The sequence below is a fragment of the Plecotus auritus genome (assembly GCF_963455305.1).
Source record: "Plecotus auritus genome assembly, chromosome: 4".
In the NCBI taxonomy this organism is placed as follows: Eukaryota; Metazoa; Chordata; class Mammalia; order Chiroptera; family Vespertilionidae; genus Plecotus; species Plecotus auritus.
In genome coordinates, this window is record NC_137775.1 from 137491955 (window position 1) to 137514679 (window position 22725).

The window sequence follows — 22725 nt, forward strand, 5'->3', positions numbered from 1 at the left end:
TATTGGGGTGGGTGGGTTTTTATGTCTGGGATATGGTATTGGTGAGTATTGTTCATTTTCTTGGACATATACATCTGTCTTCATATATTATGTTTCTCATAAAACATTTAGCATCAATCTTATACAGAGAATAGTAGGAAATGAGCCCACTTGATCATGATGTGGAACCTAAGAGCAGAAGAGATGTTTTCTGAGTTCTTTTGAAATTGTGAATGTGTTTTCTCTAGATTTCACAAAGAGCAACAGCACAGGACTAAATGTTGAAGAATTACTCTAGCAACATTGACTTTTATCTCCTTGGTTTCTATGGCTCCAAAGAACAACACAATATCCTCTTTGCTGTCTTCCTCTTCCTCTATTCAGTGACATTAATGGGAAACATAGTCATCATTGTGACTGTCTATGTTGATAAACGTCTGCAGTCCCCCATGTATTTTTTCCTTGGCCACCTCTCTGTCCTAGAGATCCTGATCACATCTGTTGCCGTCCCCTTGATGCTCTGGGGCTTGTTGCTCCCTGGGATGCAGGCTATATCTTTGACTGCCTGTGGTGCACAACTATACTTGTACCTTTCTTTGGGCACGTCGGAGTTGATATTACTGGGAGTGATGGCTGTGGACCGTTATGTGGCTGTCTGTAACCCTTTGAGATACAACATCATTATGAACAGCCACACCTGCATCTGGGTGGTAATTATGTCATGGGTGTTTGGGTTCCTTTTTCAAATCTGGCCAGTCTATGCCACATTTCAGCTGACCTTCTGCAAATCAAATGTGTTAGACCATTTTTATTGTGACCGAGGGCAGCTGCTCAAACTATCCTGTGATGACAGCCTTTTCACAGAGCTTATTCTTTTTTTAATGGCTGTCTTCATTATTGTTGGTTCTTTGATCCCTACAATTGTCTCCTACACTTACATCATCTCCACCATCCTCAAGATCCCCTCAGCCTCTGGCCGGAGGAAAGCCTTCTCTACCTGTGCCTCCCACTTCACCGTTGTTGTGATCGGCTATGGCACCTGCCTGTTCCTCTACGTGAAACCCAAGCAAACGCAAGCGGCTGAGTACAACAGGGTAGCATCAGTGATGGTTTTAGTAGTGACTCCTTTTCTGAACCCATTTATCTTCACCCTTCGGAATGACAAATTCATAAAGGCCTTTCGAGATGTCATGAAACGCTGCTGTCAACTCCTCAAGGGTTAGTTCTGTCCTAAAGACAATCATGGACTCATCATCATGGAACCGAGTAATCTGAAAGCCCTAATTCAAATCTGAAATGATCCTTTTCATCACCAAATAGTCGGTAATCTACAAGGGAATTTTAAGAAACTGGAAGTGTTCCATTTTGTAACTGGGTGGTTCCTTTATATGAGTTCACTTTATTAACTTTTAAGTGCAATGAATACATTTATCTATACTTCTGTAGTTATATGTCTTACAATATAAATTTGTCAAATGTAAATATACAAAATGTGTGTGATTTTTTTTTTAGAACAATCAGATCTTTGACTGGAAAAAGCAAGGAAAAGGATACTTCATTTTCGATCAGCTGACCTAAATGTTTGATTCTAGGTGCTGGGATCATCTTCCCCTATATTGTCCTATGATTTCAAGATCTTACTGCTAAAGGTCCCTCTGTTACTTCTCTGACTGACCTCAAGTCCAGCCTCAGGCTTCAACCATTTCTTGAGGTTTCTTCCCCAAGGTCCAACAGTGACAATACCTCCCTGTAGATTTTCTTGACTGGTAGTAGTGAGAGTGAACTTACTCCACAGCCCTGACCTCTTACTAACCTCAGAGCTGATGATCATACAGAGACTTCTTCAGGGTGTCGAGGGATGGTCTTGAAAGAGACATTTTCTTACCTGGCATCACTCATATCATCATGCCAGCCTCAAATGTGGGAGGGCAGTGGGACTGTATTCTTGGTGCTAAAGTAATAAGGGAGAGTTGACCTTGCTGTGCCCCTGGCTGAGGGAGGTTGCATGGAGGGAGAACACAGGCAGCCTCTCACATTGTTCAACCTTGACATGGAGCATTTCATCTCCTTTCTCTGTTAGCTACATTTCTGTATTCCTTTCCCCCCTCTCTTCTCTCACAAGGACCAGGTTTTCCTGTATTCTAGCCCCAGGGTAGAGACCATACAGATCAGATGGAAGTTCCTTCTGGACCCCACTTCTCTGTTGTCATCTGGGGACCAGAGGCATCAAAATCTCAGGAGGAAATGAGAAATCTCAGAGCTTTATTGAATGAGAGGTGAAGGATGGCTTTCATCATAACAGTAATGAAAAGAGCTGGGTATTCCACTCCAGGGAGCCAGCAAGTTAGGGAAAGACTCATTACTTTGTCTCAGAATAGCTCTTTTCTTATAAGATGTCTTGGTTAGACCCCATTTCCCAACAACAACCCCAAACTGATAAATATAACTGGGGAAAAAACACACTTTAGAATGAATACAATGCAAATAGAGCCTCGTCTTGGAGAATACAAAGGAAAGAAATAACCATATCTGGGTGGGGTTGCTTAGGGATACTTTCTTGTAACTGTTTAAAAGTGTTTAGCAGAGCATAGCATAACAAGCATAGAAGACAGTTAAGGCCATTGAGGATGGAAGGGGTGGTGATAAAAATGAGCAGGGAAGTAGACAGGATGGCAGGTCAGAACAGTTGGAGACAGGATATCCTGTGAATTGAGAGACAAGAGTGCATGCTGGGGTCGGGAGGATTCTCATGCCCTAAGGCTTTTACATGGGGAGATTCTTATGGATTCTACAATAGACTGGAAAGTACTTACTTATCTTTGGAGCTGCATCTTATCATTATCAAATAGTCTGTGTGCAACAAAAGTCTTGTCTTTTAAGTCATGGCCATGGTTTTAACATGGTTGTTTGTTAACTTGAAAATTCATTTTATTATCTTAAAAAGTTAATTTTATTATCTTAAAATTCAATTTAATATATATACATATATAGGGTGGGGCAAAAGCAGGTTCACAGTTGTTTGTATGAAAATAATACAATATTAGTAAATAATAATACAAGAATAAACTCTTCGTTTTGCATACTCACAACTGTAAACCTACTTTTGCTTTACCCTGTGTGTGCGCAAACACACATGCTTTTTCTTTTAAAAAATATATTTTATTGATTTTTTGCAGAGAGAAAGGGAGAGGGATAGAGAGTTAGAAACATCGATGAGAGAGAAACATTGATCAGCTGCCTCCTGCACACCTCCTACTGGGGATGTGCCCGCAACCAAGGCACATGCCCTTGACCGGAATCGAACCTGGGACCTTTCAGTCTGCAGGCTGACGCTCTATCCACTGAGCCAAACCGGCCAGGGCAACACATATGCTTTTTCAAGTTATGACATATTTCACAGTAAAACTTTTAAAAACTAAATGTAAAAATAATAATGTAATATTTAGATTTCTAAACAGAAAAGACTAGAAAAAATATTCTCCAACTGCAGAATTGAATGACTACTTAATTCTAGGTTTTGAATCATTTTCCCATATGTCCTGTGCTTTGTGTCCTACATGTAAAGCTCCCTATTCTTTTCTGGCTCAAATGTATTTCATTGGTTTCCTTTCCCAAAGTCCTATTGTCTCATTTCTTCTCTGCATAGTATAGAGAAGGAACTCATTCCACAATTCTGGGCACCTTTGCAATCCCAGGGTGGTTTGACTTTTACATACAGACACACCTCTTAAGTTGTGGACTTTCTCAGGAAGAGCTAGGTAAGGAGGTATTCTCTCACTTGACAGACCCCAGATCATGCTGCCTGTCACAAAGGAGGTGGGGCAACAGAGCTGCTATGTGGGGCTGAAGTGACAAACCAAGCTGGCTCCCAGGCTGAGAGGGAGTTTCTTTCCCACATTCTCCAGCCCTCTCATGGTCCATGACACCACCCTCTGCTTCCTGTCCCCGTCATTTGTTTTCCTCTCCTGCCCATGTTCTCTCCTGATTCGTCATTGTAGGTTCTGCCTGTGGCTCTGATTCTCCACTGTATTTCTTAGTTCTCCTTTTCCTGTGCCCCTCACAACCCCCAAGTTTACAGTGCTATTATCCAGCTCTTCATTGAGCTGTCCTCATGCCTCATTTCCTGCATTTCCCAACCTTGCCCTCCCCCTCATCTACCTCACTCTGTTCCCAGCCACTGTTTCCATTGCTTATGTCGTAAGCACAGTTTTATCTGCTACAACATTTTTGTAATGTTAGTAATTGAATGGGATATCAATAGGTGGCTGGTTAAAAAATTATGTTTATCTGTGCAATGAAATATTATATAGCTGTGAAAAGAATAAAGAAGCTCTTTTTTCAGTGGTTAGAAATGATCTCCAAGCTATATTGGTAAGTGAGAAAAGCAAAGTACATTGAATTTCAGTATTCAGCCTTTTGTGTAAGGACAGAGTAGAAACGAATGTTCAGTAAGTCCTCACTTAATATTGTTGATAGGTCCTTGGAACAGTGGCAAAATAATGTAGTATAAAGCCAGTTTTGCCATAAGTGAATTGATATAAATGAGAGTTAAGTTCCTGTGGCAACACTGTAACAAAATGCCCAGGACCTGCTGCATATTTATATTTATATTTGCTTGTTAACAGCATGATAAGGAACTAATAGGTGGTTGCCTTTGGGATTGTGGTAGGGGGATGGGCACAAAGAATGGGGAAGGGAGCAAGACTGTTCACTGCATGCCTTTTAAGATTTTTTTTTATTATTTGTGTAATCATATGTGCGTATTGCCTATAAAAATAAAATAATTGCATTTCTTTTGTGTCTTAGGGATGCAGTAATTCAACCTCTCACCCTTTTTAATTTATGAATTTATGTATTTATTTCTTCTATTATACAGGAATATATACTTATTTACATACACATATTTCTCTAACTGGAAGACACTTGGTAAATGGAGCTTCCTATTAAATCAAAATATATTGGAAAATATTTTTAGTTTTTAACATAAAAGTTGCAAGCTAAGGAAAACACTGCTGTGGTACAGAGATAGGAGAGACTTGCCCAAGGTCACATTGTTAATATGTAGGGGCCCAGGATCCAAACCTAGGCAGTCTGGCATCAGAGTTCATCTGCTTAACCAGTATGCTAAATAACCTACACTGCTAACTTGTGCAATGCTAATTGTATATCTTTATGTGAACTACTTGATATTCATTCTTGCATCAAGATATGATGACAAACAACCTCAAATATCTTCATAGCTCACAACAGCAAATGTTTATTCTGTTCCCAGTATTTGACTATGGGTCAGTTGTCTCTCTGCTCCTCAGTGTCCTCATTATAGTCCAGGCTAATGGGGCAGCCTCCAACTGGGGTGGAGGTGGGGTAAAGTATGGTGTATGGTAAATTTTGGTCAGCTTTCATTGGCCAAAGCAAGTGACAAGGCCAAGCCTGCTATCAGCAGGATAGGAAAGGATTGTCCTCCTGCAGGGACGGACAGTGAATTTGTGAACAATAATATAATTTACCACAATGCCTAGCTTCAATCCAGGGGTATAAAATTATGTTTGTCTAAGGTAGGGTAATATTACATGTAGTAATTTTATTTCATTGTTATAGTCTGTTGCTTCCGTAATCTAGATATATGTTTCTAATTAGATTAAAAAAGGAAAAAATTGTATAGAACATTATTTTCAATCTTAAGAGATTAAAAATCTGGCACTTGGAGAAACTGGATATCTACATGCAAAAGAATGAATTTGGATTGTTACCTTATACAATATACAAAGGTTAACTCAAAATAGATCAAAGATCTAGATATAAGACCCGACGCTATAAAACTCTTAGAAGAAAACATAGGGAACAGACTCATGACACTGAATTTGGCAGCAATTTAATGGATATGAAACCAAAAGCACAGGCAACAAAAGGAAAAAATAGATAAATTGGACTTCATCAAAATTAAAATCTTTTGTGCATCAAAGGACATAATAAAGAGAATGAAAAGTCAAATTGAAGAGGCAATTCTAAGATAAAGGTCTCAACTGCAAATATTCCACTAAGGGCTTCCCCTATTGTTTATCACCATTGAGACACATAGCGGGGATCTTATTTATTATGTGCAAGAATTTTTTTGAGAGAGATATTACTGCCCCATTTTATACATAAGGAAATTAAGACACAGAAAGCATAAGAATTCTATACAGATTCCCATACCATACTGGAAGCAGAGTCAAAACTCTAATCCAGTGGTTTATTAGATTTACATTGCTTTTTTTTAAAAGCTCTACCACAGCCCAACTGGGTGGGCAGTTAATTAGAGCATTGTCCTGTACACCAAAAAGGTTGTGGATTTGATTTCAGGTCAGAGCAGATACCTATGTTGTGGGTTCAACCCCAGTTGGGGAGCATATGAGAGGCAACTGATCAATGTTTTTCTTCTCTCTCTCTCTCTCTCTCCCCCCCTGCCCCATTCCTTCCTCTCTCTTTAAAAATCAATAAATATATCCTCAGGTGAGGGTTACAAATATATATAATAAAAAAAATGAAAACCACACTGCTGCTACCCAATAAGGTGACATTTATCTATCCTAATATCTGATCACCCCTGCCCCCAGTAATAAACTTAAACCATAGTCCACATATTTCCTATATACTCCCCACCCGCACCCCAGCCCAGCTCACAGGACTACTTTTAGAACTGGGGCAGAGCACCTCCTTATCTTGGGGAAAATTTGAGCTGTCTGTCTCCTAGGGAAATCACTAGATGTCTACATTTCCGGACTCTAAAAGTTTGCAATCTCTCCTGTCATCGCATAGGAAGTGTGGCAACCACAGTTCTCCCTTCTCAAAACAGATGGTTGTGGATTTCTCTCTGTTGTCTGAATTCTGGGGCTTAACTTTGGTTAGAATTCTGTTTTTGTGTTTTTTTACCACACACCTAGCCTTTTCTCCCTCTTCAACTGCAGCACTGGTCTTTGCGAACACCATGAGACTACTAATGATTGCAACATCCTCTCTACCCCAAACACAAATTGTTTCTGGAAATCTCCTTCAAGCAAGTTCTAATTATCTCATTTTTTAAAATTATAAATAAGTGGCATGCTAATTAACCAAAAACTATGAAGCTTAGTAACATAGGAACAGAGCTTAGTGGTGTAATAAAAATAAAACTGACAATAATTTAATTTGACATCCATCTAATGACATTTATATTATTAGACATAAGTGGTAAGCATTTTACTTAGGTGACTATAATTTCCTTTATTTTGTACAGTCTCTCATGGTTTAATTCTTGCTACTGAAAACCCACGGGCATCTCTTTTCTCTTTTCCATGCACTGAGGAGGGTCTGTAGCCTATGTTGAGTACAGAGAACAGACAGGATACCCCATGACTTTTCTACCTCTTTCTTGCCTTCCTTCCCATCAGGCCAAATGGACTCTTACTTCCTTCTGCATGATTTCCATTTGTTCCTGGTGTGCCCTTTCTTCTATATGCCCACTCCTTGCCTCCATCCAATGTTTCCTTGAGCATCCCTCCCCTTTTTCTAATTCTTGATCAGCTGGAATAGTCTGGGTTCAGTGTGATGTCAACCAGTGCAAGGCTGTACTTGGCAGGGTCTTTTTTTTTTTTTCTCCCCACTCTCTTGCTCCTGGTTCTCTATGTTAAAGTATTTTTCCTTTTCCAGAACTGCAAAGAGGAATATGTTGTGATCACTGGGGCCCAGGAGACTACCTCAGTTCGTTAAAATATACTCAACAAATATGATCAGATAATCAGAATCTGTTAAAATGGAGATTCAGGCCAAGACCAAGAACATTTTTAGCTTGAGTCTCTCTTAGAGCTTTGTTGAACAGAGATTCAGTCAGCTTGGTCATCTTGACTGTTGGGTTATCTTAAAAGGGGTTTCCTAGCAGATTCTTGGCCTGCCAAGACTCCTCCTCATTCCCTGGAACAACACTCTCTCTGCTCCAAGCTCGGCTCCAAGAGTCCTTCCCAGAGCCTGGCCTCAGTTCAGACCAGGGGCGGGGATGAAGGGTGTGTCGAGGGGTCTCTTGGGAACAGAGATGAGGGCACAGAAGCAAAGTTTATCCATCTTCCACCCTTGCTACTCTCTAAATAAGGTTCACACCTGCTCAGTCTGCAGTTTCTCCCTGGTAGTACGGCCATGTACTCTGAGGATCAGACAGACCCTGGCAACAGGCTTCGCCCTGTTGACCAATGAGAAATGCTCAGTTATACAGAAAAATACCCGTCTTTATACCAACCGAGTTGCCTCCACAAAACTGATCGTGTTTCTTGGAGATGGCTAGTATCCACTCTCCTTGTGGAATACAGAAGCTCATTCCCCCAAACAGCCAGGCCTCTTCTAGTCTACAGATGCACAAAGGAATCATTGACTACATGACCAGTTCAGATAAAAAAGAATCACAGATGCAACTCTCACAGGAAATGGGGTCTTGAGGAATTACTGGCTCAGAATGGGGAGTTTGCCTCAGTTGTGTACATGCAAGTATATCTGTAAAGGGGCCAGTGCATTAGCCCCGAGGACTGGTTAGGGAGCTCAGCCAGTAACCCATAGAAGACACAGTAATTTGATATTATCTATTTCTTGGATCAGTCCTGATTGTCAATGTTCTCTTTCACTATCTTCATAAGTATGTTGGTTGTTCTTGTCAGAGACCACAGAGAACTTGATCATTTGGCACGCTTTTCACAGATCCAGCGGTATGGGATGTTACATGATGCAGCATCAAATGTGTTTGTTAGGCCTATGGTCACACAGTGGAAATCCTGAAGCTGATTGATAATACTGAATGAGAAAAGAACATGGTTAAGGCCCATCAGTTCAGCCCTGCCTTATCCTGATTCCAGTCCCCCTCCTATCCCCAAATCCATCTCTAAACTGACCCTTTCCTGTCAACTCTCATGTGAATGTTTATGGATTCACAGTCTTGGACTGACTCAGTCTGTGTTTGGTCAGAAGCATTGTATGGGCCATTTGTTCCATTTCCTCCCAGAAATAATGTTTTAGTACTGAAGGTACTATGTGCACAGCAGGAGGACTGAGGAGGAAGATATTTCTTTTCCTAGGCAGCAGGTGGCTTTAGGAAAGAAATACTTCATTGACCTTCTCCCGCCTCTTTTTCTGTCAGTCAGGCCCTTTCAGTCTGACTGGAAAGAGTCTGGCTTCATGAAAAGGTCAAGAGTTATGAAATCAAGTGTATGTGCGATCAAAACATGGCTCCATCAATTCCCAGCTTGGTGACATTCAACACACTTCTAAGTCACTTATGCTCCATCCAACTGTCTGTGAAATGGGGATTAACAAAAGCTTTTTTCTGTAGCATCATTGTGGATAGTGCAGGAATGACATGTGTAAAGTGCCTGGCATTTAGTTGACAGTGAATATTAATTTCCACTCTTCTGTGGGAAGCCCAGTTACAGGCAGGGAATGGACTTGTTTTCTATCTGACTCAGCCTCTTCAGATGTACACTGGCAATGTTCTCCACCAATGCTATGTCCACGGAATGAAAGACAGGATAGCTCCTGGGAGTTAAAGTTTATAACTTTAAGACAGATAGCTCCTGGGAGTTAAAGTTTATAACTTTAAGACAGAGACAAGTTGCTTATGATTATCTTTCTTTGGATAAAAAAGCCACATCTGGGAAACTTGTCAGAACTTAGTAATAAAATATGATCTGTGGGTTAAAAGAGACTTATGAGCTAGATCAAACAAATGGTATATATGTGGTTTTGTTTGGATCCTAATTTGAACAAAATAATTTGTTATATGAATATTCTTCTCTCTCTTTAGAAATGTTTGGTATGTTCCATAATAAAAAAATTACCAAAAAATGTATCTCTGGGAATGGATGGGTTGGAAGAAAGGAGAGAAACAGAACAGAGAACTAGGTCTCAGCTTTGTGCTCTTCCAGGACAAGTCCACTGAATCTCAGATCTGGACTCCTGAAGGGAACAAAGTTCCCTAGAAAAATGTGGGTTGTTCACATACGTGCCATTGAAAACAGAGTTGTTGATCCACTGCCAACTTTTCTTTGCATGCTGGTATAGTAAGCCAATAAAATGCCTCTCAGGTCCAGTTATCTTCTGGAGGAACTTCTAGAAATTAAAAAACAAGCAAACAGTTCAACAGGAGGTTCTTTGCTCTTGCTTCCTTGGGTTAGTGGGTCCATGATCATATCTGATTCTGGGAACAAGGAAGGCTGGTAGAGGACTCTGCAGATGACACTCAACATAAATCCTAAAGAAGTAATTCTCAGTCTACACAGAACATCGGGACCACTTGGAGCTCTTTTCACACAGGCTGTTGGGCTCTGGTGCAGTAGATCTTCATAGGTCTGCTGTAGGGCTCTAAAGATTTTCATTTCTAACACATTCCACGGTGATGGAAAAGGAAGGGTATACTATCTCAAAAAAGGCAATTTCAAATGCACCTTTATTTGATTCTCTCTGCATAGGATTGTTTTCCTTGCCAGAAATTTTATATAATGAATAAGGTTTTTGAGGTCAAGTGAATTCCTTGAGAAAATAGGGAGATTTAAAGTGTATTGCTAAAGCAGATAATTCCATGAGAAATAATCAGTGTTTATTGAGTATTTCATAACTTGATGCTAATCCAAGACATCATAGTTAATTAATGAACAACAAATCACCCCAGCCAGAAGTCTGGGAACTCCTGGCCTCTTCTGTACTCTTCACATACCTTCCACAATTAGTGGATATCTGAGTCCACTTAGATAGTCTCTCTTCCCCATGGCTGTTGCCTTTATTCCCCCTTTCTCAATGTTCTCCTTCCTCAACATATCTAATTTTATTATTTAAAAAAATTAATTAGCAAATTTACTCATTTAACAAACATTTGAGTGTCAGTTACATACCAGGCATTGTACAATGCTAGGGATATAGAAACAAATTCATTTCTCCTAAAGAAATTATTATCGAAAGCAGCAGTTGGCAAGCTACAGCCAGTGGGCCAAATCTAGACTGTAGCCCATTTTTGTAAATAAGGTTTTATTGGAATACACCAAGGCCCATTTTTTAAACATATTGTCTATGGCTGCTTTTGAGATACAATGGCAGTGTAAAGTAGTAGTGACAGAGACCTTATGACCTAAAAAGTATGAAATATATACTATCTAGCTCTTCAAGAAGAATTTTGCTGACCCATGGTCTAAAACAAGGTTTCTTAACCTTTAGCCCTTTTGCTGGAAACCATGGATAGTTTCCAAGGGGACCTATGAAGCTGTTAGAATTTTATTCAAAATACTGTGCCTATGTAATGTTTCTGGGTAGAGGTGCATAGATTTCACCACCATTTCTAAAACCTCAGTCATACCAACATGTTGAAGATCCACAGACCTAGTAAGAGAAGATAATGAGTCAACCAGTGTAGTGAGATATCCCAGGAAATACGTGCTAGATCTGGCTCAGGCAGAAAGAAGTGATCAATTCTACATGAATTTGGGGTTTTCCAGAAAGACTATAGGTGAAGTGATATATGAAATGAATTTGAGGAGATAGCTGTTTGTCAGGCAAAAACATGGGTCAGGACTTGTCCTTTCTGGAAGAGGGGGCATTAGATCACAGCAGACTGCACAGCAACCTGGAGCATTTGAGGAACTAGAGGATGTTCAATGTGGCTGGTGCAGAGCTAGAAGGGAGGTGGGCTGGCACACAAACCTTGGCAGAAGGCAGAGGCTGTACTATATGTCATGCTACGGAAGCTGGATTTTAACTCATTTTAATTTGGCAAATGGCACAGACAGTTAAAAGCCTTACATATTTTATTATATCAGTTCTGTGGGGGATAGGTAAGATAGGTCAAAACTAGGGATAAAAAGAGGAGTTAGAAGAATTTTGAAGAAATCCAGATGAGAGGTGAATTATTGCTATATGAATATAGGAAAGGATTTGGTTAGTAACTAATTTAGGAGAGAATAGAAAAGATCAAGTCCCAGAAACTGTCTTGGGTGACACAATTGCGTTGCTCTTGGGTGACACAATTACTTGCAAGTATTTGGAATTCAAGAGGAAGAGCAGTTGGAGTGAAATATAATGACTCACTTTGATATGGTGAGTTTGTGATGCTTTTGAAACATCAAAGTGCATTCCCTGCACTTTAAATATATATATGCTTTGTGGTCTAGAGAAGGCTGAGCTGGAGATACACTTGAGAATCATCAGCAAACCACTACTGTTATGAGCTTTTTCTGTGATTAGCATGGTGGAGAATGCCAAGTAGTAGAGAATGCCAAGGATCACACTTGAGATGCCACAAAACGTAAGAGTTGGTAGAGGCAATGAGAATATTGACTTTCTGTTCCATTCCCTTCATCTTTTTTTCTTTTCTCCCCACTCTCTTGCTTCTGATTCTCTATGTTAAAGTATTTTTCCTTCCCATGGGGGTTCTTAGTAGCTCTTTGTTGGACATCTACATCCCAGATTCACAGAAGACCCTCTTACAAATTCTTCTCAATAACAGGAGGACTTTTTAGAAGAAGGTTGAAGGGATAGAGGAAAAGAAGCACTATTCCTGTATGTAGCATAATGTCTAGCACTTAGCAAATGCTTAGGATGTGAAGAGGTAACTACAAAATAAAATATATTAGGGTCTAAATTGAGTAGAGTGTGGGTTTTGGAGGTAGAGAGATCTCAATTCCATCTGCTGTCCTTTAGTAGGTGTATGACCTTGGCCAAAGTACTTTTCTGTGCCCTAATTTCCTCATATATAAACTACAGCTAATAATACCTCCTCAGAATTGTTATGAGCATAAAAGGAGATACTAAAACAAAGCTTTTTGCATAGTGTTGGCTTTTTTATTATCATAATTGTATAATGCAATCCCAAGTCTATGACCTTACTAGAGGCCTGGTACACGAAATTTGTGCACTGCGGGGCGGGGGGGGGGGGGGGGGGCTGGTCCCTCAACCTGGCCTATGCCCTGTCGCAGTCCAGGAGCCCGCGGGCCTAAGCCATCAGTTGGACATCCGTAGCATTGCTGTAGAAGTAGGAGAGGCTCCCGCCGCCGCCACCACCACTGTGCTTGCCAGTCGTGAGCCAACTTCTGGCTGAGTGGCACTCCCAAGGTGGGAGCGCACTGACCACCAGGGGGCAGCTCCTGCATTGAGCATCTGTCCCCTGGTGGTCAGTGTGTGTCATAGCGACTGGTCATTCCACCATTTGGTCAATTTGCATATTAGCCTTTTGTTATATAGGATTATTTGTGTTTTACTCATTTTGTTAATTGGCATCTTCCTTATTAATGAGGCAGACTGGGATGATACATTAATAGCTTACATCTTTGAAGTATTTTATAGTTCTTAAACAACTTTTATACACATCAGCTCATTTGGTCATTCCCTGCACTTTAATACACATCAGCTCATTTGGTCATTCCCTGCACTTTAAATGTCCCGACCCATCCTCAGGATAACAGTCTACTTCTGTGCCTTATGGATTTCACTAGCTCAGATGGACCTGAGGAGAACATCCCATTGCTACCCCAGCTCCAGATTCAGAACAAGGAGCTTGAGCTCCCAAAGAGCCACCTCTTCATCCCCTACCTCACCCCAGCTCCATCAGTCAAATTGTCCCACCCCTCCTCCCACTGAGACTGGTGTCAGGTGGGCTGCATTATTGTATTTTTTTCATGCTCTCACCAGTTTCTCTGGCGTGTTGACAATGGCCAAAGTCGATTCTTGCTCTTTACACATGTCCATGCTTTTGTTCCAAGGCATTTCAGAGGTGGACAACAAAAAGCATCTTCCTTGATGAAAATTCCAACTGCTGGGGCAGACTAAGGAAATCCAAGAGAAGAGAGCATGATATAGTGGTTGCAGGTGAGAGCCCTGGAACTGAGTCGTAATATAGTGGGACATGGGTTTCTTTATAACAATTATATTCAAACAAATCATCCTCAATTCAGGAAGAAATTTCATCCAGTCTAATTTCAGTATCCCTATGTATAACATGAAGGGAATGAATTAGGAGGTCTTTATGGGTCCCTTTGAGCAAAAATCTTTCATAAGAAAGGAGGCAATGGGAAAAGTCTTTTTTTATTATTATATTTTATTTTCAAAAAGGCATCATTTGTTCCACTTTCTCTTGCAGATTATATAATCAAGGCCTTTTTAAAAAAACATTAATCAAGAAATCTCACTTTTATTGGCAAGTGAGGCTATGCTATTAAAAGCAGACAAGGTTATAAGAATATAAATGTTATTAAGTCTACCAGATCTTGAGAATTATTCACAAGCATCCACACACACAAAAAAGGCAAGACTTTGCCCTCCTGAAAAGGGGTCTCTCTCTTTAGGAAACTGGTAGAGCTTCTCAAAGTCTTGACATTTGTAAGGATGCTAACAGCCCTTACAAATGAACATCACATGATCTGTGCTAAGGCAGCTAGGAGTCAACAGGCTTGATGTCAGCAGGTAGAACATCCTTGTGGGCCTGTTGCTGTTCGTGATGACAACTTCCCATTGCATTCTTACAATACACATACACATAAGGGTATTCCCACTGATAATACTCAAAATAAGCACACGATACTGTAAATCACTTGTAGCAAAGAGTTCAAATATTTAGTCTTGAACTGTGTGACAAAGCGAAAATATGAAAAGGGGAGGGGAATAGTTTTAACACACCATTAATTGACATGTTTAAGCTGTTTTTTAGGGAAAGACTGCAAAGCCCATACAAAATTTAGGAAAAGAAGAAAATTCAGATTTCAGCCATTGGTACCTCTCTAAAGGCAGACCTGGTGCCTCTGCCCTGCCACCTGGAAAGCTTACCGCCTACTCTGCCAGACACCTTCTAGTTGAGAATGTAACACTCATTCTAATCACTCTGCATTTAGAATCTCATTGCCCCTGACAGCCCACATCTGGAATATTCATCATGCCTACATGGCAACACAGGGGCCATAAAAGGAGGGGATGGAAGCATCCCCTGTGAGAGAGATTGGTGAAAAGAACCCCTCTGCTCCAACCCGCACCCCCCCCCCCCCACCTCACGAAAAGCACTGATCATACCGGTAACTACATCCAAGGAACAAGCGGGGAAATAAGTGTCAATTGCAGAGAATCTAGTTAAGCTATCACTGCAACGAGCAGAGGAAGCAGCATGCAACTAACCCAGCTAATATGACACATGCTTCACTTCTAAACTTCTTCCCTCAGAGGGGCCTTCTCTGCAAACAGGACTGATTTTCCAGCGCTCTCTCTCTCTCTCTCTCTCTCTCTCTCTCTCTCTCTCGCTCTCTCGCTCTCTCGCTCTCTCGCTCTTGCTCTCGCTCTCTCTTTCTCTCTCTCTCTTATCCAAGTTGCTCAAGCTAGTTTTGGTTTGGTCTTTCCCAACAGGATCCAGTAAGAAAATAGAAAGATTTTGTGGCAGCAAAGGAAATAAGGAATACACAGAAGCTGGGAGTGAGGAGAATCTCTCCTGGTATTGATTTAGATAAGAAGTTTCCAAAATGCTGTGAGCAGCGGGGTCACCAGCAGAGTGATGGTCCCTGTTATGCTCGTCCCAGTGCTTTTGCTACATAGGTCCTTCTGGCAGCATTCATACTGCAGAGTCTTCTCTCCTTAGTGTTTTGAGAGGTAGTCGTAGTTGCAGTTATCAAACTTCCAGCACTGGTAGTATGTCCGTGTCTCGGCTTTGCCGTAGAGACATGCATCAAAATTAACTATACAGTTGCTGACGACAGTGCACACACCACCTGGGTTGAGACAGGTGTAGCACCGAAGGCTATGACCTGAATCAGAGGACAGAAAGGATGATCAAGAGCCTGAGCAGGATGAACTCTCCTTTGCTTCCCATTGTGTACTGAATCTTATGAGTCCCGCTTCCAGCGCCACCGGGAAAAGTCTTTAAGAAATTACTACATAAGAACCTGGGGGTGGAGAGGAAGTTATAATGATGCTCTTTACCTGTTCCAGAGCTCTCTGTGGGACTGAAGCTGTCATTACCATTCCCGAAAGTCTGTGGGACTGAAAGGAAAAGAAAACTTGAAGGTAGGCATGTGATGAATATAACACAAAACTCAAAGCAGCTTCAAGTTCCTGTGACTACCTGTCTCTGGACAGTGGAGGTGACAAGGGGCTCTTGGTCATTCTGCACTAGAATTTTTCAGAGACTTTTTTTCTTGGAACCTTCCATCAAACTACTACCATTATTTGTCATGTCCCGCACCCCAAGTTCTAGTTCATGTTTTTTTTTGTTTGTTTTGTTTTTTTTTTTGGTGTGATAGTAGGTGTGAAATGCTGAGAGGAAGAACAGGAGACAGGAAGAATGGATCGATTTAGTATCAGAAGGAAACCTCCTGCTCCTTTCTCATGTTCACATTTGACACTGTTATATCCAAAGAACTGTTTGGACCTCTTCCCCTCCAGGATCTACACAGCGTCATTGCTGCTTTCTCCAGTTCTGGTGCCTCAAACCCTATATGAAAACTCATGATCAGCAACTTTTTGGAGCCTTCTTTGATCACAAGTCATCAGTGCTAAGGACTGTGGCTAACTGGAGCAAGTTTCAGGGCCAGGGCTATGGGCAGACAAGAAGGCAGGCAAACTTCCAGAGCTTTCCTATGGGCAGAGAAGAGGCAAATATTTATTTGAATATAAGTAGGGGAATTTATAGGCCTCTAAGAGGCCTCATTTTTCCTGGGAACACTGGCCGCCTGAGCAGGAAGCTGCAGTGGCTTCAGAGGCAGTAAAATGTATCCTCAGTGGCCCAATTATTTGTCCATTGCGGTTGAAGACCTCTTTAATAGACCCAGACAGCTACTTACACTTATATTAATAAAGCATACAAGTTAGCACTCACTTTTTATTTCAGTCTCCAGTTCAAAGGTTTTTTGTTGTGTGTGTGTGTGTGTGTGTGTGTGTGTGTGTGTGTGTGTGTGTGTGTGAGATATGTAATAACCTGGTGTGGGGATTGTAACTGAACAGAACTCCATAAATATTTCATGAGTATTTCCTCCATGTAACTAACTCAGTGTACTGAGTGTCTTGCTTGTCTGGGACAAACAAGAAACAATCATTCTCTTAAAGATGTACAAAGTAGTAGGTGTCTTAAGAGGGAGTGAGAGGCAGAGGTGGGTTGAGGAAGGAGAGCCGTGCTTCATCCATCTCTTTATCCTCTATAGCTCTGGCATCGTGCCTTGTGTGTTGTAGTTGATGAATATGTTCTGTTTTTATTTTTCTTCTCTGGTTGGTCTAGTGTAGTGCTTGGCACACAAAAAGATCTGAATACAATTTTTTGTGTGTGTGGGAATGGACTTCTTTATAACAGTTCCTTTAGGTGTACAACATGTCAGAGTTTACTAAATACTTTCACATTACATCACAGTGATTCCATACTAATTCCCCTCCTCAGACCCAGGAGGAAAACTGAGGACCAGACATTTCACTCAGGCTAGTCTTGGTTTCCCAACTATAAAAGGAAGGGGATGAAATAGAAGATTTTTTGCTGACTGTATTGCATTTAATTTATTTTATTTTATTTCAGCTTTATGAGATATAATTGATATATAACACTGTGTAAGTTTAAGTTGTACAGTGTGATGATTTAATACAAAAATACTGCAAAATCTATTACCACAATAAGGTTAGCTAACACCTTCATTACTTCACAGAATTGCCACTTTTTATTTGCAGTAAGAACATCTAAGAACTACTCTTTTAGCAACTGTCAAGTATAGAATGCAGTAGTCACCATGTTATACCTTGGATGTACATCCCAGAATGTATATATATATTATAAATTAGCAGATATTTATGCACATTTCCTGCCAAAGAACTTCTTGGGAAAAGTCCTTGAGAAAGGTTTCTAAAGAGAATTGAGCATATTAGAACGTTATGGAGAAGAGATTATTGTCATGCACATTACCTGTTCCATAGCTACCTGTGGGACTGAAGCTGTCATCACTTTTGCCAAAAATCTGTGGGACTGCAAAGAAAATCAGCTATTGCCTCAGCCCCAACTGCAGGATGAATATAACAAACAAACATCCCCACAGGGGTTGTTAGGTCACTGTAACTATTTAAAAAAATATATATTTTATTAATTTTTTACAGAGAGGAAGGGAGTGGGATAGAGAGTTAGAAACATTGATCAGCTGCCTCCTACACACTTGGGGATGTGCCTACAACCAAGGTACATGCCCTTGACTGGAATCGAACCTGGGACCCTTCAGTCCACAGGCCAATGCTCTATCCACTGAGCCAAACTGGATAGGGCAACTGTGACTATTAATGGAAAATATAGAACTGTCTGACTCTGGCCCACAAAGACATGTACGTACATGATTTTTGTGAATATGTTCACTTATTTATATTTGTATTGTCTTCCTGTTCTTTGATGTGATACAAATTGTACCTTTGGATTGGGTCATAAGGAAGACACTTCTTACCCAACCACTGCCTCCTAAACTACATTTCCTTCCTCATTTATTTTCCCTACTGGCTTCTGGGGTTGGAGAAGATTCTACTTGCTGCAATTGCAGTACAATTCCTTGATAGGAGGTTTTTTGTTCTAAGCATTTAGATGAATTCATTTCTGTGTACATAGGAGGAAATTCCTCCCTTCGAAAAAAACCCATTATCTTATCTTACAGCTCCAACAATAGGATGAACTGCAGCTGAATTTTCAGATTTTAGCAACAATAGCAAGCACTGCTGAGTGTTTCAGCTCAGATTACCCAACTAATGATATACGATGAAAGCTTTGTGTGGGGTACTCAGTCCATTCTACATCTCCAAGGTAGAGCAAGGAACCTGGCCCTTTGTGTGTTTTGGGAAGTGAGAAGGGGTATTGTCAGTTGCTCTCAGGTGGAAAGACTTGGGCACTTAACCTATACATTTAACCATGCATTCTGAGAAAAGATCCAAAAACAAGACAACATGGAGTTGGGGTAAGAGATTGCTCAAATACTCACAATAAAGCAGAAATAAGGTCATTCCGACAATTTTAAGCACCACTACAATAAGCCCAGAGATGATCATGCACCACCAGTTCATGATGATGAGATGAGGAGGCCTGTGGGGATTAGAGCACAGTACCCCCGTCAGTGTCTGGGGACAAGACTTCTCTTCATTAGGACATATGCCAATGCCTTCCTCAGAGCACTCTTAGGAGGGGGGCTTGAAGGCAGGCATGCCATTGACAGGTACAAGGAGGAGACCCAGCACAGGCCCAAATATGAATAGGATCTTGCGCTGGTTGGGAGCCTTTGAACTTGATACAGTGTCTCTCCTTCACCCATCTCTCAGCTCTGGGCCTCAACCCTGTTCCCATTTGTGGCCTCCTAAATTCTGTATAATGAACTAAATCCTTTTCTGGACTTTGAAAACCCTTAGCCTTGAAATGGTTCTTGCTCCTTAGCGCCTTAGTTAGTAGTCTTGGCCATCCTGACTTCAGCTGTCAGAAGCCTCAGTCTTTCAAAGACTATGTCAGGAGCTGATAGATAGGACAGGTGTCCCTGAAAGTCTTGGCACTGGAGAAGAGCCAACAATCTGTGCAGAGAGGACATACACTTACCTGCTCTCTCCCTGAAAGGTTGGATTGGTTTGCAGTGCGGATCTTCCTGGTGGTCTTATGCGTGGTGTGGTGGGCAGAGCCCTTTCTCCTGAGAATGCACTCCTTCTGCTCAGGGGACTCCTTCCTTCTTCACACAGTCTCTCTGTCTTGGCAGCATCCCCAAGCGCACACTTCTTCCCCTTTTGTGCTCTTAGCAAAGGGAGAGGGTGGGGCAAGGAGGGGAAGGAAGCTATGGACTTTGTGATAGGAAGGTTCCTGCCAGAGGGGTTCTGATACAGGGGAACATTTTTAGGAGAATTTGGAAAGCAAAATGCCTCAACACAGATTCACCCTTTCTCTGTATCTGAATCTCCTTGAAATACAGTGGAAAGAAAATGTAGTAAAATCTTACCAAATAGGGATTATGGGTGGGAGGTATCTGGAAATTATTTGTACTTCCCTTGCCACACTTTTGCAATTCTAAGTGAAAATTTTAAGTAAAGAAATCCACCTGAAGTCACTGATATTAGTGAGCAGGTCCTCATGTCTTATATTTGCTCCATTCACTGTCATACAGCTTTGCGCAGTCCCCTCTCTGGTCCAGCCACTCACATTCTAAACCATATGCCATATGAGGATGGTGACTATTCAGTATTATTATTTTTTAATTTTTTTTTTATTGTTAACACTAATACAGATGTCTCCTATTTCCACCCTACCTTTCCCCCCCTCCAACCACTCCTTACCCCAACCCAGACCTTCACCACACTATTGTCTGTGCCCATGGTCTATGCATTTAAGTTACTTGGTTAATCTCATTCCATTCCCCCCAGCTCCCACCCCTCTGAGATGTGCCAGTCTGTTCCATGCACCCGCGCCTATGGACCTATTTTATTCATTAGTTTACTTTGTTCATTAGATTCCATGTATAAGTGAGATCACGTAATATTTGTCTTTCTCTGACTGCATAATAATCTCCAGGTCCATACATGCTGTTTCAAAGGGTAAGAGTTCCTTCTTTTTTATGGCTCTATAGTATTCCATTGTGTAAATGTACCACAGATTTTTTTATCCACTCATCTACTGATGAGCACTTGGACTACTTCCAGATTTTGGCTATTGTAAATAATGCTTCTAGGAACTTATGGGTGCATATATTCTTTCTGATTGGTGTTTCAAGATCCCTAGGATACATTCCCAGAAGTGGGATCACTGGGTAAAAAGGCAGTTCCATTTTTAATTTGCTGAGGAAACTCCATACTGTTTCCACAGTGGCTGCACCATTTTGCATTCTCACCAGCAGTGCACTAGGGTTTCCTTTTCTTTACATCCTCGCCAGCACTTGTTATTTGTTGATTTATTGATGACAGCCATTCTAGCATGTGTGAGGTGATACCTCATTGTAGTTTTAATTAGCATCTCTCTGATGATTAGTGATGTATAGCATTTTTTCATATGTCTATTGCCCATCTGTATGTGTTCTTTAGAGAAGTATCTATTTAGGTCCTTCCTTTGCCCATTTTTTTAAAAGCCTCACCAGAGGATATTTTCCCACTGATTTTTTAGAGAGAGTGAAAGGGGGGAGGAGGGGGACAGAGAGAAAGAGAGAGAGAGAGAGAGAGAGAGAGAGAGAGAGAGAGAGACATACTGACTGTTGCCTCCTGCATGTGCCCCAACCAGGGGGCTGGGGATCGAACCTGATCAAGGTACATGTTCTTGACTGGGAATTGAACCAGAGACCCTTTGGTTCATGGGCTAACATTCTAACTACTGAGCAAAACCAGCCAAGTCTTTGCCCATTTTAAAATTGGACTTTTTGTCTTCCTGGTGTTGAGTTGTATAAGTTTTTATATATTATGGAAATTAACCCCTTATCAGATGTGTTCTTGGCAAATATGTTGTCCCATACAGTGGGTTGCTTTTGCTGAGCAGAAGCTTTTTTTCCTTTGTTTCCCTTGCTCTAGGACATATATTGGCAAAAATATTGCTACTCAAGAAGTCTGAGATTTTATTGACTGCTTTCTTCAAAATTTTTTATGATTTTGTGACTTATATTTAAGTCTTTTATCCATTTTGAGTTTATTCTTGTGTATGGTGTAAGTTGGTGGCTTAGTTTCATTTTTTTGTATGTAACCATCTAATTTTTCCAACACCAATTATTTACTCAATTATATGCTCTTGCCTCCTTTGTCAAATATTAATTGACCATAAAGTCTTGGGTTGATTTCTGGGTCGTCTGTTCTGTTCCATTGATCTATATGCCTGTTCTTGTGACAGTACCAGACTGTTTTGATTACAATGGCTTTGTAATATAGTTTATATCCAGTATTATGATCCTTCCAACTTTATTCTTCTTTCTTGATTGCTGGGGCTACTCACGTCTTTTTTGGTTTCATATAAATTTTTGGTATATTTGTTCTAGATCTGTGAAATATGCCATTGGTATTTTAATAGGAATTACATCAAATCTATAGATTTCTTTGGGTAGTATGGGCATTTTAATGATGTTAATTCTATCAATTTTTCCAATCCATAAACACAGTATATGCTTCTACATGTTTGTATCTTCCTCTATTTCTTTCTCCAATGTCCCATAGTTTTTCAAATACAGGTCTTTACCTCCTTAGTTAAGTTTATTCTACCTTATTTTTGTTGTTCTAATAGTAAATGGGATTTTTTTATAGTTTCTCTGATAGATATTATTGGTGCATAAAAATGCCACTGATTTTTGGATATTAATTTTGTGTCCTGTTAATTTGCCAAATTCATTTATTAAGTCTAGCACTTTTTTGGTGGACTCTTTAGGGTTTTCTATGTATAAAATCATGCCATCTGCAAATAATGGCAGTTTTATTTCTGCTTTCCAATTTGAATGCCTTTTATTTTTTTCTTCTTGTCTGATTGCTGTAGTTAGGACTTCTAGTACTCTGTTGAATAAGAGTGGTGAAAATGAACATTCCTGTCTTGTTTCTATCTTAAGGGAAATGCTTTTAGTTTTTGCCCACTATGTATGATGTTGGCTGTAAGTTTGCCATATTATGTTGAGGGATGATCCCCATATTTCCACTTTGCTGAGAGCTTTTATCATAAATGGGCACTGGATTTATTGAATGCTATTTCTGCATCTATTCCACTCTGATCTTTATTATTTCCTTCCTTCTACTTACTCTGGGCTTTGTTGTTGTTGTTGTTTTTTCTAGTTTTTTTTTAGGTGTAGGGTT

The 22725-nt window shown here is 40.5% G+C and overlaps 2 protein-coding genes across 4 annotated transcripts; one reads left to right on the top strand and one right to left on the bottom strand.

Annotated features, from left to right (window-relative positions):
* Window positions 1–257: 257 nt before the first annotated feature.
* OR9A4 (olfactory receptor family 9 subfamily A member 4) lies at window positions 258–1202 on the top strand (the record flags this gene model as incomplete). Its single annotated transcript, XM_080664945.1, has 1 exon — window positions 258–1202. One exon carries the CDS (start codon window positions 258–260, stop codon window positions 1200–1202), a length of 945 nt encoding a protein of 314 aa, XP_080521071.1.
* Window positions 1203–5834: 4632 nt separating this feature from the next.
* On the bottom strand, window positions 5835–19707 carry CLEC5A (C-type lectin domain containing 5A). Of its 3 annotated transcripts, none has more exons than XM_080664653.1 (7): window positions 19526–19707; window positions 18924–19024; window positions 17876–17935; window positions 15916–15975; window positions 13645–13781; window positions 9977–10083; window positions 5835–8772 (listed from the first exon to the last, which is right to left on the bottom strand). In XM_080664653.1, the coding sequence occupies exons 2-7, from the start codon at window positions 19003–19005 to the stop codon at window positions 8658–8660; spliced, it is 561 nt and encodes a 186-aa protein (XP_080520779.1). In that variant the 5' UTR covers window positions 19006–19024; window positions 19526–19707; the 3' UTR covers window positions 5835–8657. The 3 variants fall into 3 exon arrangements, with proteins under 3 accessions (XP_080520779.1, XP_080520781.1, XP_080520780.1); XM_080664654.1 differs by having other exon boundaries at window positions 5837–8772; window positions 17891–17935; window positions 19526–19680; XM_080664655.1 differs by lacking the exon at window positions 17876–17935 and having other exon boundaries at window positions 19526–19686.
* Window positions 19708–22725: the final 3018 nt, after the last annotated feature.

Bases quoted from the DNA above. Each gene is read 5' to 3' on its own strand.
- CLEC5A (XM_080664653.1), bottom strand. From the start codon at position 19,005: ATGAACTGGTGGTGCATGATCATCTCTGGGCTTATTGTAGTGGTGCTT. The intron at 15,976-17,875 runs GTAATGTGCATG...TTTTCCTTTCAG, and splicing joins CACAGGTAGCTATGGAACAG to TCCCACAGACTTTCGGGAAT. The intron at 13,782-15,915 runs GTAAAGAGCATC...GGATTTCCTTAG, and splicing joins CACAGAGAGCTCTGGAACAG to TCTGCCCCAGCAGTTGGAAT.